This window comes from Staurois parvus, unplaced genomic scaffold, assembly GCF_062004578.1.
Source record: "Staurois parvus isolate SC_StPar_1 unplaced genomic scaffold, SC_StPar_1.0 ptg000965l, whole genome shotgun sequence".
In the NCBI taxonomy this organism is placed as follows: domain Eukaryota; kingdom Metazoa; phylum Chordata; class Amphibia; order Anura; family Ranidae; genus Staurois; species Staurois parvus.
Window position 1 is genome coordinate 1,113,320 of NW_028318761.1, and position 22,739 is coordinate 1,136,058.

Here is a 22,739-nt window from a genome sequence, read left to right on the forward strand (position 1 = left end):
CCTGACATTTGGGGGATATCTGTACTGTTCTGACATTTGGGGGATATCTGTCCTGTCCTGACATTCTTGGACCTCAAGAAATTAGATTGGCTGTCAGTACTTCAGGATTGATCAATATTCAGATCTATACCATAGTTTGTAAACTCTATAACTTTCCTAAAAACTAAATAATACATCCTAATTTGGGTTATTTTCACCAAAGACATGAAGCAGAATACATCTCGGCCTAAATTTATGAAGAACAATTATTTATTTGCAAACTTTTATAACAGAAACAAAGAAAAATGTGTTTTTTCAAAAAAAATTTTCGTTAATTTAGCAAAAAAACAAAAACCGCAGCAGTGATTAAATACCACCAGAAGAAAGCTCTAGTTGTGTGAAGAAAATGATAACGTTTTAGTTTGGGTACAATGTTGTATGACCGCGCAATTGTCATTCAAAGTGTGAGAGCGCTGAAACCTGAAAAATGGCCTGGACAGGAAGGGGGGAAAAGTGTCCGATATGGAAATGGTTAAAAAAAAATTGTCATGGAAGGTTCCTCTCAAAATCCATACCAGTCTCGATGGGCTTGTTTTTTTTTTAATTGTTGGACAATGCTGACAATTCTTTTGACATTCAGCTGTCGGCAGGAAACCCCACTGACACCAGGAGCATGAATGAATGTCTCACTACTAAAATACGGCGTGACTTCATCATAGAACTCATGCCGGATATTAGTAACTGAGCGGGATCTTCATACTCAGATGCGGTAAGACACCTCTCAGTCCTTCGTGTTCGACATTCACTGTAGAACATTCTGTAGGTTCGGATGTTTGACCGCGACCTGAACAGGGGGGTGTTCGGCCATCACTATTTGTGGTCTCAGGATTAGTAGAGTTGTCTTGGCTATTGCTGGTCTTTGTCTTGTTACAGTTCGGAAGCTGATTGGTCTCACCGGTCTGTTGTTCCTTGATGGGTACTTTGTATAAATCATCCTCTTTGATTCTCTTTCCTGATTGTTGAGCTCCATTTGTATCTTTGGTGTCATTATCTCTTCCCTCAGTTGAGGGTTTTCTTGGTGTAATTGTTACATTTTAGACTGAATTTCTAGGATAGATCTGTGGGGTATTTTTAGTGTTTTTAGCTCCTCTCTCAGCTGCTCATTTACATTTTCTCACTTGTCTTTGAAGTTTTTCTTTTAATTGAACAAAGTCTCTCCCTAGCTGAGATTAAGCTTGTAATTTCTGGATCCTTAGATGTACTTTCTGAACGAACCTGCAAATCGAATCCAAGCATTCTGGTTATCAACTCATACTCCCACCAGGCATGGATTGAGCAGGTGAACCCCATAATAATACATGAAAACCTAACTTCTCCTAGGAGACTTATGGCTCTCTGGCAGAACTGGCTGGATACTCCGGTACTCACTCCCCATACTTCATTTGTCATAGCTTTTTATAGGTTTAACTTTTTTAGGCCCCTAAAAATGGACCCGGCCAATTGTACCCTACTAAATGGTAACTACATTGGAGGCCGATACTTGGTGTATGATCCTGTAGACACAGGCCTACTTGAACGGTGTCAGCTATCTATGTATGTACTGGAGAGAGTTACTTGCCATGTACAGGTGAATTGTTCTACGTTGCTTCTTTTTTCTCTTTTCATTTGTTTATAGAAAGTAAAAGTGACACCAGAGACAAAGCAAGTTATTGTTCTGTATGATCTGTAACATTGCCACAACTGCTTATACATTAGAATGTATGACTCCATTGTCTGGGCTGAATGTTGGATATACTGTGTGCACTTAAAAACTTAAATAATACAATTTAGTTTAATTAAAAAAAAATATTTTATATATATATATATATATATATATATATATATATATATATATATCAGTGATGGCGAACCTATGGCACGCAGAGCCATCTCAGTGGGCACGCCAGGAAGAAGAGGAAGATGAGCACACACGGACCACGCACAGTGACCGGCCATCCAGATCTCGTCCACACTGGACCCCCATCGAACTACATCTCCCACATGTCTCTGGGGCCAGGGTGGGCATGGATGAGAGGAAACGGCTCCTATGCGGATCTGGCACCAGGGGTGATGTAGCTGGGGATGGGCGTGGAAGAGAGGAAGAGGCTCCCACACTGCTCCGGGCCAGGGGCGACGTGTTCAGCGTGGATGGGAATGAGCTGCTGGGTTGGAAGCTACACAGATACTGCCAGAGGTGAGATTAACTACTTGCTGACCGCAGATAGCCGAATGACGGCTGCACTGCGGCCGGCCAGTTCTAGGAGGGCGTAATATGACGTCCTCCCAGAACGCGCTCTCCTGCGCGCCCCTAGGGGCGCGCACCGGGCGCAGCTGATCACGTTACGTGGTGAAAGGCCAATCACAGCTGCCTTTTACCACGTGATCAGCCGTGTCCAATGACACGCTGATCACCGGGAAATGCAAATGCCGGTTTTCGGCTGCACTTTCCTCACGGTGTCAGATCGTGAGGAAAGTACTGCCGAAAACCGGCAGTTGTCAGAGCGGGGATCAGCACCAATCATCAGGGCACTGATCATCAGTGATTATCGGTGCCCAGCAGTGCCACACACAAGTTCCGCCCACCTGTGCCCAGCAATGCACCCACCTGTGCCCTCCTGTGCCGCCTACCTGTGCCCAGTAGTGCCACCCACCAGTGCCCATCAGTGCAGCCCAGCAGTGCTGCCAGTCAGTGCCACCAGTCAATGCCCAGTGGTTGTGCCAGTCAGTGCCGCCAGTCAGTGCCCAGCAGTGATGTCAGTCAGTGCCACCTATCGGTGCTCTCTATCAGTACCCATTATCAGTGTAGCCTATCAGTGCCGCATATCAGCGCCACCTATTTGTGACACCTCATTAGTGCTGCCTATCAGTACCGCCTATCCGTGCCACCTCATTAGAGCCGCCTATCAGTGCCACCTATCAGTGCCCTTCAGTGCTGCCTATCAGTGCCGCCTATCAGTGCCCATAAGTGCTGCCTCATCAACGCACATCAGTGAAGGAGAAAAATTACCTGTTTGAAAAATGTTATAATCGAAACAAAGAAACTTTTTTTTTTCAATTTTTTTTGCAGTTTTTTTGCTTATAGCACAAAAAGTAAAGTTCCCAGCAGCAACTGAATACCACCAAAAGAAAGCTCTATTTGTAAGAAAAAAATGATAAAAATTTCATATGGGTACAATCTTGCATGACCGCGCAATTGTCAATCAAAGTGCGACAGCGCTGACAGCTGAAAATTGGCCTGGTAAATAAGGTGGTAGAAGTGCCTGGTAGGCAGGAAGGGGGTAGAAGTGCCTGGTAGGCGGGAAGGGGGTAGAAGTGCCCTGTAGGCAGGAAGGGGGTAGAAGTGTCCTGTAGGCAGGAAGGGGGTAGAAGTGTCCTGTAGGCAGGAAGGGGGTAGAAGTGCCCTGTAGGCAGGAAGGGGGTAGAAGTGCCCGGTGGGCAGGAAGGGGGTAGAAGTGCCCTGTAGGCAGGAAGGGGGTAGAAGTGCCCTGTAGGCAGGAAGGGGGTAGAAGTGTCCTGTAGGCAGGAAGGGGGTAGAAGTGCCCGGTAGGCAGGAAGGGGGTAGAAGTGCCCTGTAGGCGGGAAGGGGGTAGAACTGTCCTGTAGGCAGGAAGGGGGTAGAAGTGTCCTGTAGGCAGGAAGGGGGTAGAAGTGTCCTGTAGGCAGGAAGGGGGTAGAAGTGTCCTGTAGGCAGGAAGGGGGTAGAAGTGCCCGGTAGGCAGGAAGGGGGTAGAAGTGCCCTGTAGGCGGGAAGGGGGTAGAACTGTCCTGTAGGCAGGAAGGGGGTAGAAGTGCCTGGTAGGCGGGAAGGGGGTAGAAGTGCCCTGTAGGCAGGAAGGGGGTAGAAGTGTCCTGTAGGCAGGAAGGGGGTAGAAGTGCCCTGTAGGCAGGAAGGGGGTAGAAGTGCCCGGTGGGCAGGAAGGGGGTAGAAGTGCCCTGTAGGCAGGAAGGGGGTAGAAGTGCCCGGTAGGCAGGAAGGGGGTAGAAGTGTCCTGTAGGCAGGAAGGGGGTAGAAGTGCCCGGTAGGCGGGAAGGGGGTAGAAGTGCCCTGTAGGCGGGAAGGGGGTAGAACTGTCCTGTAGGCAGGAAGGGGGTAGAAGTGTCCTGTAGGCAGGAAGGGGGTAGAAGTGTCCTGTAGGCAGGAAGGGGGTAGAAGTGCCCTGTAGGCAGGAAGGGGGTAGAAGTGCCCGGTGGGCAGGAAGGGGGTAGAAGTGCCCTGTAGGCAGGAAGGGGGTAGAAGTGCCCGGTAGGCGGGAAGGGGGTAGAAGTGTCCTGTAGGCGGGAAGGGGGTAGAAGTGCCCGGTAGGCGGGAAGGGGGTAGAAGTGCCCTGTAGGCGGGAAGGGGGTAGAACTGTCCTGTAGGCGGGAAGGGGGTAGAAGTGCCCTGTAGGCGGGAAGGGGGTAGAAGTGCCCTGTAGGCGGGAAGGGGGTAGAAGTGCCCTGTAGGCGGGAAGGGGGTAGAAGTGCCCGGTAGGCGGGAAGGGAGTAGAAGTGCCCGGTAGGCAGGAAGAGGGTAGAAGTGCCCTGTAGGCAGGAAGGGGGTAGAAGTGCCCTGTAGGCAGGGAGGGGGTAGAAGTGCCCTGTAGGCAGGGAGGGGGTAGAAGTGCCCGGTAGGCAGGAAGGTGGTAGAAGTGCCCGGTAGGCAGGAAGGGGGTAGAAGTGCCCTGTAGGCAGGAAGGGGGTAGAAGTGCCCGGTAGGCAGGAAGGGGGTAGAAGTGCCCGGTAGGCAGGAAGGGGGTAGAAGTGCTCTGTAGGCAAGTGGTTAACTGCTTGCCAACCATGCTAAAGCCAAAAGATGGCTACAGCACGGTTGTCTAGTTCTGGGAGGGCGTCCCACAACGCGAACCCAGTGGCACACACCCTGCACTGCCAGTGATCGCTGTGTCCTACGGATACAGCTAAACACGTGATAAGGTAAAAGGCCAATCACAGCAGCCTTTTACCACGTGATCAACTCTATCCAATGACACAGCTGATCACAGTGTAAATAGAGTTTCTGGTTATCGGCTGCACGCTGTCACAGATTGAAGAAAGTACTGCAGATAACCAGCAAATGTGACGGGAAATCTGCACTAATAATCAGGGCACTGATTATCAGTGCCATTCAGAAGGGCCCAGCAATGCCGCCCAGCAGTGTCATCCATCAGTGCCCAGAAGTGTCACCCATCAGTGCCCAGCGGTGTCGCCTGTCAGTGCCGCCCATCAGTGCTGCCCATCAGTGCCACTTGTCAGTGCCGCCCATCAGTGCTGCCCATCAGTGCCACCCATCAATGATGCCCATCAGTTCCGCCAGTCAGTGCCATCTGTCAGTGCCTCCAGTTGGTGCTATCAGTCAGTGCCGCTTATCAGTGCCCATCATTTCCTTCATATCAGTGCATCACCAGTGCCGCCTCATCAGTGCTACCTATCTGTGCCGCCTCAATAATGCCCATCAGTGCTGCCTATCAGTGCAGCCTCACCAAAGCACATCAAAGAAGAAATATTACCTGCTTGCAAAATTTTAGAATAGAAGCAAAGGAAACCTTTTATGTTTTTAATTTTTTGCTCTTTTTTCATTTATAGTGCAAAAAATAAAACACCCAGTGGTGATTAAATACCACCAAAAAAAGCTCTATTTGTGTGAAAAAAATGCTAAAAATTGCATATGGTTACAGTGTTGCATGACCGCACAATTGTCATTGTTAAGTGCAACAGCACTGAAAGCTGAAAATTGTCCTGGGCAGGAAGGGGGTAGAAGTGCCCGGTAGGCAAGTGATTAATTCCAGTGTTGGCACTTTGAAATAAAAAAGTTGGTTTTGTGTTGCAGTTTGGGCATTCGGGCTCAAAAAGGTTCGCCATCACTGATATATATATATATACAAATGATGATGTACATATGCTTTCTATATATATAACACAGGTGTCAAACACCTGTATCCGGATCCTGCCATCCAGGTTATTTCATGTGGCCCTTGCACCTCTCCTGCAGGTACCCCCTTGTCTCCTCCCCCACCTTGTCTCAGGAGTCGGCAGCAGAGAGGAGAAAAGAACTCCTCTGCCAAATCCTGTACTTCTCAGTGCAGCTGCAGCATCCCCTCATCCTCACCTCCCTTGGTCTCAGCATTCAGCAGACTCTGGTAATTTACTCCACTCCTCCTCTGGTCCTCCTCCAGACCCTGCACTTTCTGCTTTCCCGCTCTGCCCCCAAAGGAGGTGCACGGTGATGTTAGGGAGGGTGTGGGGTTCTTGGCATCTGATGTAATGGGGGTGAGGTGCTCTGGACATCTAGTCTTACAGTTACAACTGGCCCTTTGAGGACAACCATAATGCTGACACAGCCTGCGATGATATATAAGATATAGTTAATAATGATCATTAAAAATTAAAAAAAACTTTAGCCCTTTATATAGAATTCTGATTTTTATTTTTTTTGTACAGGTGGATTGACGAATCACATTTTTGGTCATGCTGGTCTTCATGAATACAACTCAGTCACATGGGAAACCAAATATCTGGGTGTCTTAATTGATGGAAAGTTTTTATTGCAGTTCACTGGAGGAGTCACACAGACACAAGTCATATCCGTGTTCTAAATGTCATAAGTGCTTTGTGTCCTCTTCAACACTGATCCAACCTCAGAAGATAACATGAGAAAAGTCATTTCAGTGTTCTGGAAGTGACAATTGCTTTACAGTAAAGTCCAACCCATGTATACATAAGAGGAGTCATTTCAAGTGATTTATTGTTTGAAACGTGACAAAGATTTTACAATGGAGGCAAAACATAGCACACACCAGAAGGTCCACACTGGAGGGAAGCCATATCAGTGTTCTGAATGTGACAAAGCTTTTACATGGAAGTCACATCTTATCATACACCAGAGGATTCACACTGGAGAGAAGTCATATCAGTGTTCTGAATGTGACAAAGCTTTTACACGGAAGTCAAGTCTTGTATCACACCAGAGGATCCACACTGGAGAGAAGCCATATCAGTGTTCTGAATGTGACAAAGCTTTTACACACAAGTCAAATCTTTTCATACACCAGAGGATACACACTGGAGCGAAGTCATATCAGTGTTCTGAATGTGACAAAGCTTTTAAACAGAAGTCACATCTTATCATACACCAGAGGATTCACACTGGAGAGAAGCCATATCAATGTTCTGAATGTGACAAAACTTTTACACAGAAGTCATATCTTATCAGACACCAGAGGATTCACACTGGAGAGAAGTCATATCAGTGTTCTGAATGTGACAAAGCTTTTACACAGAAGTCAAGTCTTATCAGGCACCAGAGGATGCACACTGGAGAGAAGTCATATCAGTGTTCTGAATGTGACAAAACTTTTACACGGAAGTCAAGTCTTAACACACACCAGAGTATTCACACTGGCGAGAAACCATATCAGTGTTCTGAATGTGACAAAGCTTTTACACAGAAGTCACATCTTATCATACACCGGAGGATGCACACTGGAGAGAAGCCATATCAATGTTCTGAATGTGACAAAGCTTTTTTAACCAAGAAAGAGCTTATCATACACCAGAGGGTTCACACTGGAGAGAAGTCATATCAGTGTTCAGAATGTGACAAAGCTTTTACATGGAAGTCATATCTTATCATACACCAGAGGATGCACACTGGAGTGAAGCCATATCAATGTTCTGAATGTGACAAAGCTTTTTTAACCAAGAAAGAGCTTATCATACACCAGAGGGTTCACACTGGAGAGAAGTCATATCAGTGTTCTGAATGTGACAAAGCTTTTACACAGAAGTCACATCTTATCACACACCAGAGGGTTCACACTGGAGAGAAGCCATATCAATGTTCTGAATGTGACAAAGCTTTTTTAACCAAGAAAGAGCTTATCATACACCAGAGGGTTCACACTGGAGAGAAGCCATATCAGTGTTCTGAATGTGACAAAGCTTTTACATGGAAGTCAGATCTTATCACACACCAGAGGATCCACACTGGAGAGAAACCACATCAGTGTTCTGAATGTGATAAAACATTTACACAGAAGTCAGTTCTCATAGCACACCAGAGGGTCCACACTGGAGAGATGCCATATCATTGTTCTGAATGTGATAAAACTTTTAAATGGAGAGGAAACCTTGTCATACATGAGAGGATTCACACTGGAGAGAATCCATATCAATGTTCAGAATGTGACAAAGCTTTTACAGGTAATGCCGGGCTAATCTATCACCAGAGGATTCACAAGCTTGAGCTGCATAAAGGAAACTCCAGAAGAAGGGGCAATATTAAAAAAGTTGCAGCTGTCCCATTAGGTTCACAGGCCCAATGTCTTCCCACAAACTAGGGAAGACATGATGCTACTTAAAAAAAAAACTTTGAAGAAACAGGACTCTAATGATCGGATTCATTGGGTTTAGTGATTATGTCCATCAGAAACACAACTAGAAGGCCTGTGAATATTTTGGACATTTCTTCAGATAAGCAGCAATGACTGAACTGTATTCCTCATCATTCTCATCTTTATCCTTTTTTATGGAGCATTGACTGAACATGTAATGCATTTTCATCATTCACTGAGCTATGTTCCCATGTGTTTTCTTCATTGCCAGAATCTGACCAACCAATACATGACCAACATTGCCTCAGTACCAGAGTCTAGGATGGGTCCAATGGCTTCTTGCCAAGCCTCTGAAACCTCATTAGGAGAGTCAATTCCATGTTCTTTTGAGAATTGATACATCATAAGCTAGGCTTGAGGGCTCCAGCTAAGCCCACCTTGTCCACACCTCCCATTACATGTACCACCTCCTCTCCCATGATCAATGCCTCCTTTCCATGTTCCATCTCCTCTCATGGATGACATCTTTGCAGGCAGGTCTGTAGCTGAGATACCAGCCAGATAGACGTCTCTGTTTGGTTAGAGAGTAACTTCTTAAGCTGGTGTAGGCCTTCCAACATGGAGTTAATGCTGTTTTAGGGAACATATTCAACAGTACCACCTAATCCCAGCTGACCACTTATGTTTCATCTGGTTTTCTCAAAAGGGATTCTATCAGGTGATGATTGGATGTTCTTGTTATCTTTTTTTTCTGTCCAGCTATTGCTCATCTCCATAAACTATTCACACGGTACAACTGCAAGAGATCTGAACTTACAAAGTGCTAAGTGTGCGGTCATATTCCTACCACTTCTTCTGGGGGACTGAAATTCCTCTTATTGGGGTTCACCTTAATGACTCTGAATGAACGGGTCCCTTTTTGGGGCAAAGTGTGCAAAGAGCGCTAATTATTCCTGGAAATGCTAAGACATCGACACTAAAGTGTAACAACGGGCAAAATCAATAATTATATAAATGGTGCAATCTGTCATTAGCATAAATGTTTTATGTTTTCTGAGTCTCCCCTCGTAACATTTTTATTACCTGTTTACCCTCCCAGTAGATTTATTTTTTCTGCTTCCTGTAGAAGGCCAAGCTATTTGGCAAAAATGAAAGTTGGGGGGTTGGGAAACACCATATAAGACTGCTGGGGGTGCTTACAGCTGTCATCTTCCATTCATATGGTGGGTTAAACCTTATAGAAATCCTGTTGCTGTAACTGCTGTAGAAGCGTTAGCTGGAGTTGGACTTTACTTGTTGTGTGTCTTACTTATAATCTATCTAAGACTTCCCTGTACAGGGTGACAACACTGCTGTGTAATGTTCCTGCAGAATGATCAGGGTTGTCACCCTGTTACAGAAGGTGGGGAAATAACAGATCTACAGACAGGACCAACAGCTGATACAACTATGTTGCAGAGGGAACTCTGGGAATGCTAATGACAGATTGCATTACACATTCAGTTAGGAGACTTCCTGCTGTTGGTCTTCTGTTTGAATTGTGTTCTGATATTTACTGTCCTGCTGTAAAAGGTGTAAATGATTGCCCGCATGTTTCCTGTAGTAGCAGGGACTACAACCTCATATCAGGAATAGTAGGATGGGTACTTATGCAAGGGGGTCACCTTTTTGGATTTGGAAGAAACATTTAATTCCATTAATGGCACCGACAAAGGGAGTCTCATTTACTTCACTAACAATAGGAGAGCCAATCACAGGCCAGTAACATTTCATGGTTTCTCAATGTAATTGCAGAATGATTAATCCCCATTGGTCCAATGGATTCCTAGTCCTTCCAGATAACATTTGCTTCTTTTGTAGAAGGAGCACCCTAAAATGTCTTCCCTTCAATTCCACCCATAGCTGTACTTTAGGTTATGTTGGCCCCCCCCATATCTGTAAGGGAAAGCCTCAATTTCTCCCAATACTCCCCTGGCCTTCCAGTGAGAAGAAACATTTTCTCTGGATTGGAGATGCTTTATGCAGTGAGCCCTTCATAGACGGGATGGGGAATCTAAGATAAGTAAGATGGACCGGAGTACTGGAGTCATGGATCAGATAACCAATGACACCATTGATGTTATAGCAGAGCTGACAGCAGAAGTGGCTCCACCACCTAAGGTGGTGTCACAGAACTGCATGGCAGCTGACTATCTCTTGGCAGACCAAGGTGGAGTCTACAAATGGTGTCAGATGGAGAGTGTTGTACATTTATATTAGATCATGAGGATCTCAGAAGGAGATATCTACACAAGGTAAAGGAGTTCCAACAGGAACCTGGGTGGGAGGAGGTGGGATCCAATGTTTTGGGTGGGTTTAGTTGGAACCTGGTTGAGTAATATGGTGGGTTTGCTTCTTAAGCCATTAGTTGCTATCCTAGTTTTGGTTTTGAAATGTTATATATTGCTGTATTTTCTTTCACTGCCAGAGTTTATTTTGCTTTTGTTTTTAGCTAATTTCACATTTTAGGCCATATGATTAGTTAAAACCCCAAACATTTCTTTTATTATCTGAAAGCAGAGACTCTGGAGAATATAATGGTGGTAGTTGCCATTTTTCATGTCACAATATTATTACAGCTGTTTATCAAATACATATTTTCTGTAAAAAACACTAAAGACGTTAGTGCACAAAGAACACAACATATGACCCAATTTGTTTGGTGAAATATAAAATATGGGGCTGGCATCAAGTATATAGATACCAAACATGTCAAACTTTACAAATTGTGCAAACTTGTGAAATGGTGACAAACATCAGTACCAAAAATTGTTCAAAGGTGACGCTTTAAGAGCCTTTATAGGTTATCAGTTCAGATAGTTATCCGTGAACGATGGCCTTAGAATGATTGTTCTCACTCTCACTTGTGCAATGATATATAAAATGTGTCGTGTGATTTGTTTTGTGTTTTTTTTTTTTTTTTTATAGTGTTACTTTAATTTTTGTTCAGCTCTTTTTTCACCTAACATGGCTTCTGTCATATAGGGGGTTGATAGCATCCCGTGATACATATTTCTGGTCACAGGTCCTCTTTAAAGAGACATCAGAGCATTATTAGACCCTAATGTCACCTCTGTACCCCAAGAAAAAAATGTTCAAGCACAGATCATGCCTAATCAGCTCCTTCCCAAACCATAGTGACTGGAGAATGACAGCCCTGAACCCAGAAATGACATAATCTCCCACCTCCCACATCCATTCACTGAAGGGGAGATCAGAGATCAGATGTTTGCTGATCTCCTTCTGCTTTCACCGCTGACACCCACCATGCCTGTCTTGGGCTTGCAGGAGGGACAGCTGAGCCCGGTATACATGACAGGGGGGGAGGACTTTCAGTGCGGCTGAATCACTTCTACCAGAAAGCTGACAGTTGGCCTAACAAATATAGACAACCCCCGGGTGCTGTAGCTATAAGGCCGTGCTGCTGCTGATGGAAACCTTACGTTGGCCGGAGTGAAAGGGTTCCACTAATGTACATCTGCCAAATCTGTATCTGAGGAGACCATAGAAGCAGCATTAGAAAGAAATGTGATCATGGCTTCAGTCAGGCGATGGTCCTGGTGGTCCTGGTCTTGTTCTCCTTCAGGTCCTCTCACCTTGTAGATGGTGACATGGACTTGTGTGGGAATGAGCAGGAGGGGCTCGGGGTTCTCTTGTACCCAATCAGCTTGTTGTGGATAAAAGATGAAAGTGTCTTCTGGGAATTTACAGGGATTTGGATGTTTAGAGGGTTACATAAGTGGGCGGGGCTGGTATTAATGAGGGGTGTGTCATATGTTAATCAGTTTCTTAGCATAGATGATATAAATGGTATAAATAGATCCTTGAAATGTAAACAATTTATCTCTTTCCTTCTGTTGTTAAAGTGTCACATATATATGATTAATAAAGTTGAATTATAATTTCATCACACAATACCGTGGTCTGAGTTCTTCTACAACACATCCCCCCAAACATGTCCTCTTCCAGTTATAGGGGTCTGGTGGAATGGGACACCAGCTGATGGTATCTCTTAGGCCCCTTGTACATGGGGGGTCCAGCCCCTGTGGGTGCAATGCTGGCATTATAATACACCTGGTAGGCACAGGTACAGCGTCCAGCCCCGCTGCCTGCAGCCTGTCAAAGTCTACACTACAGCTGGACGGGGCTCAATGCTGCACCACGTTTACCTCATGTTTAGGGCGCTCCGTGTTCAGGGAGAAATGACCGCCATCCTGATCAGACAAAACATAAAGAAGATGTAGGCAGGTGCAGTCTGCTTCTTCTACTGTAGGGGGCACCCAACCAGGGGGACATCCCAGCCTGGAGAGGAAGTCGGGGGACACTTGGTTTCTCGGTGGTTTCCCGGTTCCTGGAGACTGTGTGGAATGAAGGGGTCCATGGAGTCCTGGAGACATTTTTAATTTTTTTTTACATGTATTAGAAACCATTTCTACCTTAAAATTACTTAAATCCCCCAAATATTATATATATTTCTTCACAACAGCAGACACACTAGAGGATAAATTGTTAGTAGTTCTGATGTTTTATGATTTATTATTTTACACAATATTAGTGCAATGATTTATGAAAGGTACAATTTCAGTTAAAAATACAGTAAAGTTAATTTCTGGGACATAAATGTAATTTATTATCTAAGGTTTCAGTAAAATATAAAAGATACATTTCCCCGCACTGAATATAATGGGATCCCACATAACAGTCGCTGTTCATATTCAGAATTCCTTTCTTACAATGGGATCTTGTGTCCGGATAAAATCTTTTATAGATCCCTTGTGACATTGTGTTCTCATTGTAAAATCCTAGATTTGTAAATCTGTCGCTGATATTTATAATGGTTTTGTCCAGAAAAAGAATGGAGTGATGTGGAGAGATGGAAACATATGTATAGATGAGAGATTGGTCTGTTGACTCCCCAGAGCTCCTTTCCATGAGAGATGTTTGTTCCCCCCCCAGAGCTGAACAATGGTACGTTCCTGAATGGCCAGGCTGCTGGTTTGTTGAATCCAGAGTCTACATACAAGATGCCTCCACAGTGTACATTGATGGGGCTGGGAAGGCTGGTACATGTTGTTCATTTGCTCCGGGTGCAGGAGATAGGACAGAATCCCATTGTTGCCGGGTGTCCTCGCTTTCCTCAATTCTGTACTCACTTCATTTACAAAAGCAAACTATGTGAGTGGAGAAGGTGATTGTATCCGGCTGGAGCTCAGACCTGACAGGGACTCGGGATTTTGGGCCTCTTACGTCTAAGACAAATATAGTCTGAGTTGGAGAGAAGATAAAATATCATTTCTTCTCAGAGACATTCTGAGGGGTTTTCCACAATTTGTAATTGCTGACAATTCTTTTGTGGACATTCAGCTGTCAGTGGGGAAACCTGCCGACAGCTGAGGAGTCATCGGTTAGGGGTGTGACCACCTGATTTCCGGCCAATCATTAACAACCAGATATATTTCACACAGAATTCAGATCAGTCCATCAATTGTCAACAGATGAGAATTCAGAGAAAGCTCCACCCTCATTCCTTCTCCACCAATCAAGGATCTCACTCCAGTTAGCCAGTCACCGTGGGCATGATTTCCTTGACATCCATCATTGGTATCAGTGAGATAAAATAAGCCCCATTGTTGGTGTCAGTGAGATAAAATAAGCCTTATTGTTGGTGTCAGTGAGATAAAATAAGCTCCATTGTTGGTGTCAGTGAGATAAAATAAGCCTTATTGTTGGTGTCAGTGAGATAAAATAAGCCTTATTGTTGGTGTCAGTGAGATAAAATAAGCTTTATTGTTGGTGTCAGTGAGATAAAAAAAACATTGTTGGTGTCAGAGAGATAAAACAAGCCCCATCCCTGGTGTCAGTGAGATAAAATAAGCCCCATTCCTGGTGTCAGAGAGATAAAATAAGCCCCATTCCTGGTGTCAGTGAGATAAAATAAGCCCCATCCCTGGTGTCAGTGAGATAAAAACATTGTTGGTGTCAGTGAGATAAAATAAGCTCCATCCCTGGTGTCAGTGAGATAAAATAAGCCCCATTCCTGGTGTCAGTGAGATAAAATAAGCCCCATCCCTGGTGTCAGTGAGATAAAAACATTGTTGGTGTCAGTGAGATAAAATAAGCCCCATTGTTGGTGTCAGTGAGATAAATAAGCCCCATTGTTGGTGTCAGTGAGATAAATAAGCCCCATTGTTGGTGTCAGTGAGAATAAAGTGTACCCCCAGCCCAGCATTGGTGGTCAGTGGTGGTACTTACCTGATCCCACCCTCCCGCTGCCTCTCTGCTGATGTCACAATTATACTTTCACTGTAGGAAAGGAGATGGTGGCTCCCAGCAGTCGGGTATAATTGCAGTGCCTGGTGATGGAACCCAGAGAGTGTTCCGGAGTCATCACCTCACTGCCACTCTGAAGAGTCCTGGAACCTGCCAGACATAGACATGATCATTCAAGAACATTTGGAAACAACAAGGTTCAAACTATGAGACATTTCTTGGAGCTGCAGTTCCTCTGAGCTCCACCAGGTGGTGAGTGCCCTTCTACCGAGACAGGAAGCGATGTCAGGTACAGATGGGAAGTGATGTCAGGTACAGACAGGAAGTGATGTCAGATACAGACAGGAAGTGATGTCAGGCACAAACAGGAAGTGATGTCAGTTACAGACAGGAAGTGATGTCAGGTACAGACAGGATGCTCTGGGTGAGAGGTTAGTTGGAAGGAAGTGGAGAGGAGACATTGCTGTGTCTCCCAGCAGACAGAAGGTGTCAGTAATGAGGCTCCACCTGATGCTGACTGCTGGGAAGGTATATAATCCCCCCGTAGTTTTCATCAGTGCCTCAGTGTTCTGCCTGTGAGCCGCTTCCCTGCTGGATCCTGCGTCCTGTATCTTGTATACTTTCCCCTGATTCTGGTTTCCTGCATCCTGTTCCCCATCTCTGCTCCCCTGATTCCCAGTCCTGGGTCTGCCCGATGTATGTCAGCTTCCCTCCATTGTACACAGTGTATTATAGTCAGGTTGTTGGGTTGGTTATTCGCTGTCACATTTATTTGTCACTTTTGCTTTGTTTATGATCTGTGGGTGTCGGAGGGTGTCGTGTCCATTAGTAAACTCCACTTAAAGTGATTGTAAAGGCAACATTTTTTTTCTTTTAAAACAAACATGTCATACTTACTGCTGTGTGTGATGTTTGCACAGAGCAGCCTGGATCCTCCTCTTCTCGAGTCCCCCACATGCGCTCCTGGCTCCTCCCTCCTGTTGAGTGCCCCCACAACAAGCAGCTTGTTATGGGGGCATCCAAGCAGGCTCGGGAGCGAGTCGCTGCTCTGTGTCTCCACAGAGTCCCCTCTCCCTCCTCATTGGCTGTGATTGACAGCAGCAGGAGCCAATGGCCCCTGCTCTTGTCTCAGCCAAAGAGGAGGGAGAGTCCCCAGACTGCCAAGGATCTTGTGCACATTGCTGGATCAGGATGGGGCTCAGGTGAGTATTGGGGAGCTGCTGTACACAGAAGGGTATTTACCTTCATATATAGAATGCATGGAGGTAACAAACCTCCTGACTTTACACCCCCTGTAATCACACTCCTCCTACTCATCTTATTCCACATTTCTTAGGCATAGCCCACCGATCTGGTCATCCCTGCTGTCACTGGATACCTGCATTCCTTACAAGGGTTTATATTCCTCACCAGTGTACTCTGTATACCGGGCTGTATACCACAACATCCTGACCATTGTACTATGCATGCTGGGCAGTATATGACATACTCCTGACCACTGCGCTCTGTACACAGGCCTAAGATATACTCCTGACCACTGCACTCTGTACACAGGGCTGTATATGATATACTCCTGACCACTGCACTCTGTACACAGAGCTGCTTATGATATACTCCTGACCACTGCACTCTATACACAGGGCAGTATATGACATACTCCTGACCATTGCACTCAACACAGAGGCCTAAGATATACTCCTGACCACTGCACTCTGTATATGGACCTAAGATATAAGTATATGACATGTTCCTGACCACTGCACTCTGAACACAGGGCGGTATATGATATACTCCAGACCATTGCACTCGACACAGAGGCCTAAGATATAATCCTGACCACTGCACTCTGTACTCAGGGCGGTATATGATATACTCCTGACCATTGCACTCGACACAGAGGCCTAAGATATACTCCTGACCACTGCACTCTGTACACAGAGCTGCTTATGATATACTTCTGAACACTGCACTCTATACACAGGGCATGTATAGGACATGTTCCTGACCACTGCACTCTGTAATCAGGCCTAAGATATAACCCTGACCACTGCACTCTGTAATCAGGCCTAAGATATAACCCTGACCACTGTACTCTGTACGCAGGCCTAAGATATAACCCTGACCACTGCAATCTGTACACAGAGCTGTATATGATATACTCCTGATCACTGCACACTCTAGACAGGGCTGTATATGACATGTTCTTGACCACTGCACTCTATACTCAGAGCTGTATGACATATTCCTGACCACTGCACTCTGTACACAAATCTGTATATGATATACTCCTGACCACTGCACTCTATACACAGGGCTGTATATGACATACTCCTGACCACTGCACTCTATACACAGGGCTGTATATGACATGTTCCTGACCACTGCACTCTATACACAGGGCTGTATATGACATACTCCTGACCACTGCACTCTATACACAGGGCTGTATATGACATACTCCTGACCACTGCACTTTATACACAGGGCTGTATAGGACATACTCCTGACCACTGCACTCTGTGCACAGGGCTGTATATGACATGTTCCTGACCACTGCACTCTATACACAGGCCTGTATAGGACATACTCCTGACCACTGCACTCTATAAACAGGGCTGTATATGACATGCTCCTGACCACTGCACTCTGTACACAGGGCTGTATAGGACAAATTCATGACCACTGCACTCTATACACAGGGCTGTATAGGAAATACTCCTGACCACTGCACTCTATACACAGGGCTGTATAGGACATATTCCTGACCACTGCACTCTATACACAGGGCTGTATATGACATACTCCTGACCACTGCACTCTATACACAGGGCTGTATATGATATACTCCTGACCACTGCACTCTATACACAGGGCTGTATATGACATATTCCTGACCACTGCACTCTATACACAGGGCTGTATATGACATACCCCTGACCACTGCACTCTATACACAGGGCTGTATATGATATACTCCTGACCACTGCACTCTATACACAGGGCTGTATATGACATGTTCCTGACCACTGCACTCTATAAACAGGGCTGTATATGACATGTTCCTGACCACTGCACTCTATACACAGGGCTGTATATGACATACTCCTGACCACTGCACTCTATACACAGGGCTCTACAGGATATACTCCTGACCACTGCACTCTATACACAGGGCTGTATATGACATGTTCCTGACCACTGCACTCTATAAACAGGGCTGTATATGACATGTTCCTGACCACTGCACTCTATACACAGGGCAGTATATGACATACTCCTGACCACTGCGCTCTGTACACAGGCCTAAGATATACTCCTGACCACTGCACTCTGTACACAGGGCTGTATATGATATACTCCTGACCACTGCACTCTGTACACAGAGCTGCTTATGATATACTCCTGACCACTGCACTCTATACACAGGGCAGTATATGACATACTCCTGACCATTGCACTCAACACAGAGGCCTAAGATATACTCCTGACCACTGCACTCTGTATATGGACCTAAGATATAAGTATATGACATGTTCCTGACCACTGCACTCTGAACACAGGGCGGTATATGATATACTCCAGACCATTGCACTCGACACAGAGGCCTAAGATATAATCCTGACCACTGCACTCTGTACTCAGGGCGGTATATGATATACTCCTGACCATTGCACTCGACACAGAGGCCTAAGATATACTCCTGACCACTGCACTCTGTACACAGAGCTGCTTATGATATACTTCTGAACACTGCACTCTATACACAGGGCATGTATAGGACATGTTCCTGACCACTGCACTCTGTAATCAGGCCTAAGATATAACCCTGACCACTGCACTCTGTAATCAGGCCTAAGATATAACCCTGACCACTGTACTCTGTACGCAGGCCTAAGATATAACCCTGACCACTGCAATCTGTACACAGAGCTGTATATGATATACTCCTGATCACTGCACACTCTAGACAGGGCTGTATATGACATGTTCTTGACCACTGCACTCTATACTCAGAGCTGTATGACATATTCCTGACCACTGCACTCTGTACACAAATCTGTATATGATATACTCCTGACCACTGCACTCTATACACAGGGCTGTATATGACATACTCCTGACCACTGCACTCTATACACAGGGCTGTATATGACATGTTCCTGACCACTGCACTCTATACACAGGGCTGTATATGACATACTCCTGACCACTGCACTCTATACACAGGGCTGTATATGACATACTCCTGACCACTGCACTTTATACACAGGGCTGTATAGGACATACTCCTGACCACTACACTCTGTGCACAGGGCTGTATATGACATGTTCCTGACCACTGCACTCTATACACAGGCCTGTATAGGACATACTCCTGACCACTGCACTCTATAAACAGGGCTGTATATGACATGCTCCTGACCACTGCACTCTGTACACAGGGCTGTATAGGACAAATTCATGACCACTGCACTCTATACACAGGGCTGTATAGGAAATACTCCTGACCACTGCACTCTATACACAGGGCTGTATAGGACATATTCCTGACCACTGCACTCTATACACAGGGCTGTATATGACATACTCCTGACCACTGCACTCTATACACAGGGCTGTATATGATATACTCCTGACCACTGCACTCTATACACAGGGCTGTATATGACATATTCCTGACCACTGCACTCTATACACAGGGCTGTATATGACATACTCCTGACCACTGCACTCTATACACAGGGCTGTATATGATATACTCCTGACCACTGCACTCTATACACAGGGCTGTATATGACATGTTCCTGACCACTGCACTCTATAAACAGGGCTGTATATGACATGTTCCTGACCACTGCACTCTATACACAGGGCTGTATATGACATACTCCTGACCACTGCACTCTATACACAGGGCTCTACAGGATATACTCCTGACCACTGCACTCTATACACAGGGCTGTATATGACATACTCCTGACCACTGCACTCTATACACAGGGCTGTATATGATATACTCCTGACCACTGCACTCTATACACAGGGCTGTATATGACATGTTCCTGACCACTGCACTCTATAAACAGGGCTGTATATGACATGTTCCTGACCACTGCACTCTATACACAGGGCTGTATATGACATACTCCTGACCACTGCACTCTATACACAGGGCTCTACAGGATATACTCCTGACCACTGCACTCTATACACAGGGCTGTATATGACATACTCCTGACCACTGCACTTTATACACAGGGCTGTATCTGACATACTCCTGACCACTGCACTCTATACACAGGGCTGTATATGACATACTCCTGACCACTGCACTCTATACACAGGGCTGTATATGACATACCCCTGACCACTGTACTCTATACACAGGGCTGTATATGACATACTCCTGACCACTGCACTCTATACACAGGGCTGTATATGACATACTCCTGACCACTGCACTCTATACACAGGGCTGTATAGGACATACTCCTGACCACTGCACTCTATACAGAGGGCTGCATATGACATACTCCTGACCACTGCACTCTATACACAGGGCTGTATAGGACATACTCCTGACCACTGCACTCTATACACAGGGCTGTATATGACATATTCCTGACCACTGCACTCTATACACAGGGCTGTATAGGACATACTCCTGACCACTGCACTCTAGGCTGATGACCTGGGAAGGCTCTCAAAGTGTCATCTATGAACAATTTATGATGAAGACGTTTGTCACTCACAACACAATTTTGTTTTTTTCATTCAATAAACTTTTTATTGTAATTATATTTTTAACAAGATTGTGATCATAGAATCAGGAAATAACAAAGGAAGGAATCTGATTGGTCAGGAAGATCCCTTGTCTGGAATGTGGGGGCGGAGTCATTATTATTGGTGTACAATACAATACACAACGTGTTCCATTATTATAACAAAGTATTGTAGAAAAGATCCCAACATGGAAAATGGGGGAAAGGAGGAAATAAAGGCGGATATGAAGGGGAATCTGTATACGGGGAACACCTTAACAATCACCACCATTTTATTCTCCAGGGCCTCTGATGTCACAGAATAGATGTTTGGGGGTTTATCTCATCTTCAGGACCCAAATCTGCATTTTCCCATGTGTGCAAAATCATGCAGAAACAGCTCTGGCAGTGAGAGGGTTAATGTGGGCTAGATGGGATCCCTCTGCTGGGGTGACATTAGAGCTCCCCCTAGCTGCAGCCTGGTAATAACATTGCTGGGAGGTCTATTCATTTCTCTGCTCCATACTTCCCGTCTTTATAGAAACGTCTCCTGACATTTGGGGGTCTATTCATAGAATGTGTAGAACCATTCACCTGGTGAAAGTGCATGTCCATTCCTGCTGTGTGAATGGGGAATGGTGAATGTTAGGAGTCTATTTGCTGAGCTGGATGAATATTTCCCATTGATTTAAAATGAAACATGTTGCCCTTGTACACTAGGTGGAGCTGATTACTATGATACTTAGCGCCATCTAAAGGCTGAATGGGGAATTTTGGATTTTAAATCAATGGTTGGATTAATGATATGGTTTTATTTAATTTATTTTCTTCAACTCATAAATGTATGAGAGTGATCTCCGGTATTTGTATGACACCCCCCCTCACATAGCACACTAATAATATGTTGGGGGTGTGATCTCCGGTATTTGTATGACACCGCCCCTCACATAGCACACTAATAATATGTTGGGGGGTGTGATCTCCGGTATTTGTATGACACCGCCCCTCACATAGTACACTAATATGTTGGGGGGTGTGATCTCCGGTATTTGTATGACACCGCCCCTCACATAGTACACTAATAATATGTTGGGGGTGTGTGATCTCCGGTATTTGTATGACACCGCCCCTCACATAGTACACTAATAATATGTTGGGGGGGTGTGATCTCCTGTATTTGTATGACACCGCCCCTCACATAGTACACTAATAATATGTTGGGGGGTGTGATCTCCGGTATTTGTATGACACCGCCCCTCACATAGTACACTAATAATATGTTGGGGGGTGTGATCTCCGGTATTTGTATGACACCGCTCCTCACATAGTACACTAATAATATGTTGTGGGGTGTGATCTCCGGTATTTGTATGACACCGCCCCTCACATAGCACACTAATAATATGTTGGGGGGAGTGATCTCCGGTATTTGTATGACACCGCCCCTCACATAGCACATTAATAATATGTTGGGGGTGTGATCTCCTGTATTTGTATGACACCCCCCCTCACATAGTACACTAATAATATGTTGGGGTGTGATCTCCGGTATTTGCATGAGAAGATCAACATGTGACATGGCTGAATGAATGCTGGTCATATAATGGTTCATCTATTCTCTAAGTGGGGTGGTATCTATTGGGCCAATCCCTTTTACAAACCACACATAATATCGCCCTTCAAAGTGAAAACAGAAACGATTTGCACAAAATCAAAGAGTAGAAATATTTTCTGGTGGATCCCCTCTACCCAGACCCCATATGTAGACATAGAACAACAAGCTGTGTTCCCTCTCGTGCCGCACTCCTCCAACCACCCAAACCCACACAGAAGCAAAGGGAAATAATGAGAGGAAAGTTCCCCCCTAGTTTGGGGCGGAGTTCTCCTTCCCTCCTGTTGGGGGATGGGAGAAGGATGGACTGAAGACAGAGAGACGCTTCGGGGTCACCACTGTTCTGTAGAGCCTTGAAATGAAGGACATCAACTTCAGAAGTTCTTGTTGTCTGTGTAAAGTTCCCCGATAACGAGATCTGGGCTCTCCCGGCTTCTAGCTCTGTAACCCGCTATATCAATATCAGGAAACGCAACTCCGACACCCAAGAAGGGCTGAAGTTGTGTCCTTCATTTCCAGGATCTACTGACCACTCTGCACCCCGACATTTACTGCACTTCATCCATGTCTTTGGGGGCCTCTCATCTCCTTATCAATTGTTTCTTCCATGATGAAGATCAGCCATGGAGTATATCTGAGGTGTATATCAGGGTGTCAGAAGGGGACAGGATTGGTATACAAGGTCACCAACAAACAGTAAACAGGCTCATCAGTTAAACATCCCCAGGAAGA

General features: G+C 45.3%; 1 protein-coding gene across 1 annotated transcript in view; it reads left to right on the forward strand.

Annotated features, from left to right (window-relative positions):
• LOC149441630 (uncharacterized) overlaps positions 1–8,330 on the forward strand; it is an 80,660-nt gene extending 72,330 nt beyond the window's left edge. Inside the window, exon 6 of the mRNA XM_089657120.1 lies at positions 6,787–8,330. Within this exon, the coding sequence (XP_089513246.1) occupies positions 6,787–8,330 (1,544 nt within the window). The remainder of the gene's footprint in view (positions 1–6,786) is intronic.
• The last annotated feature ends 14,409 nt before the right edge of the window (positions 8,331–22,739 follow it).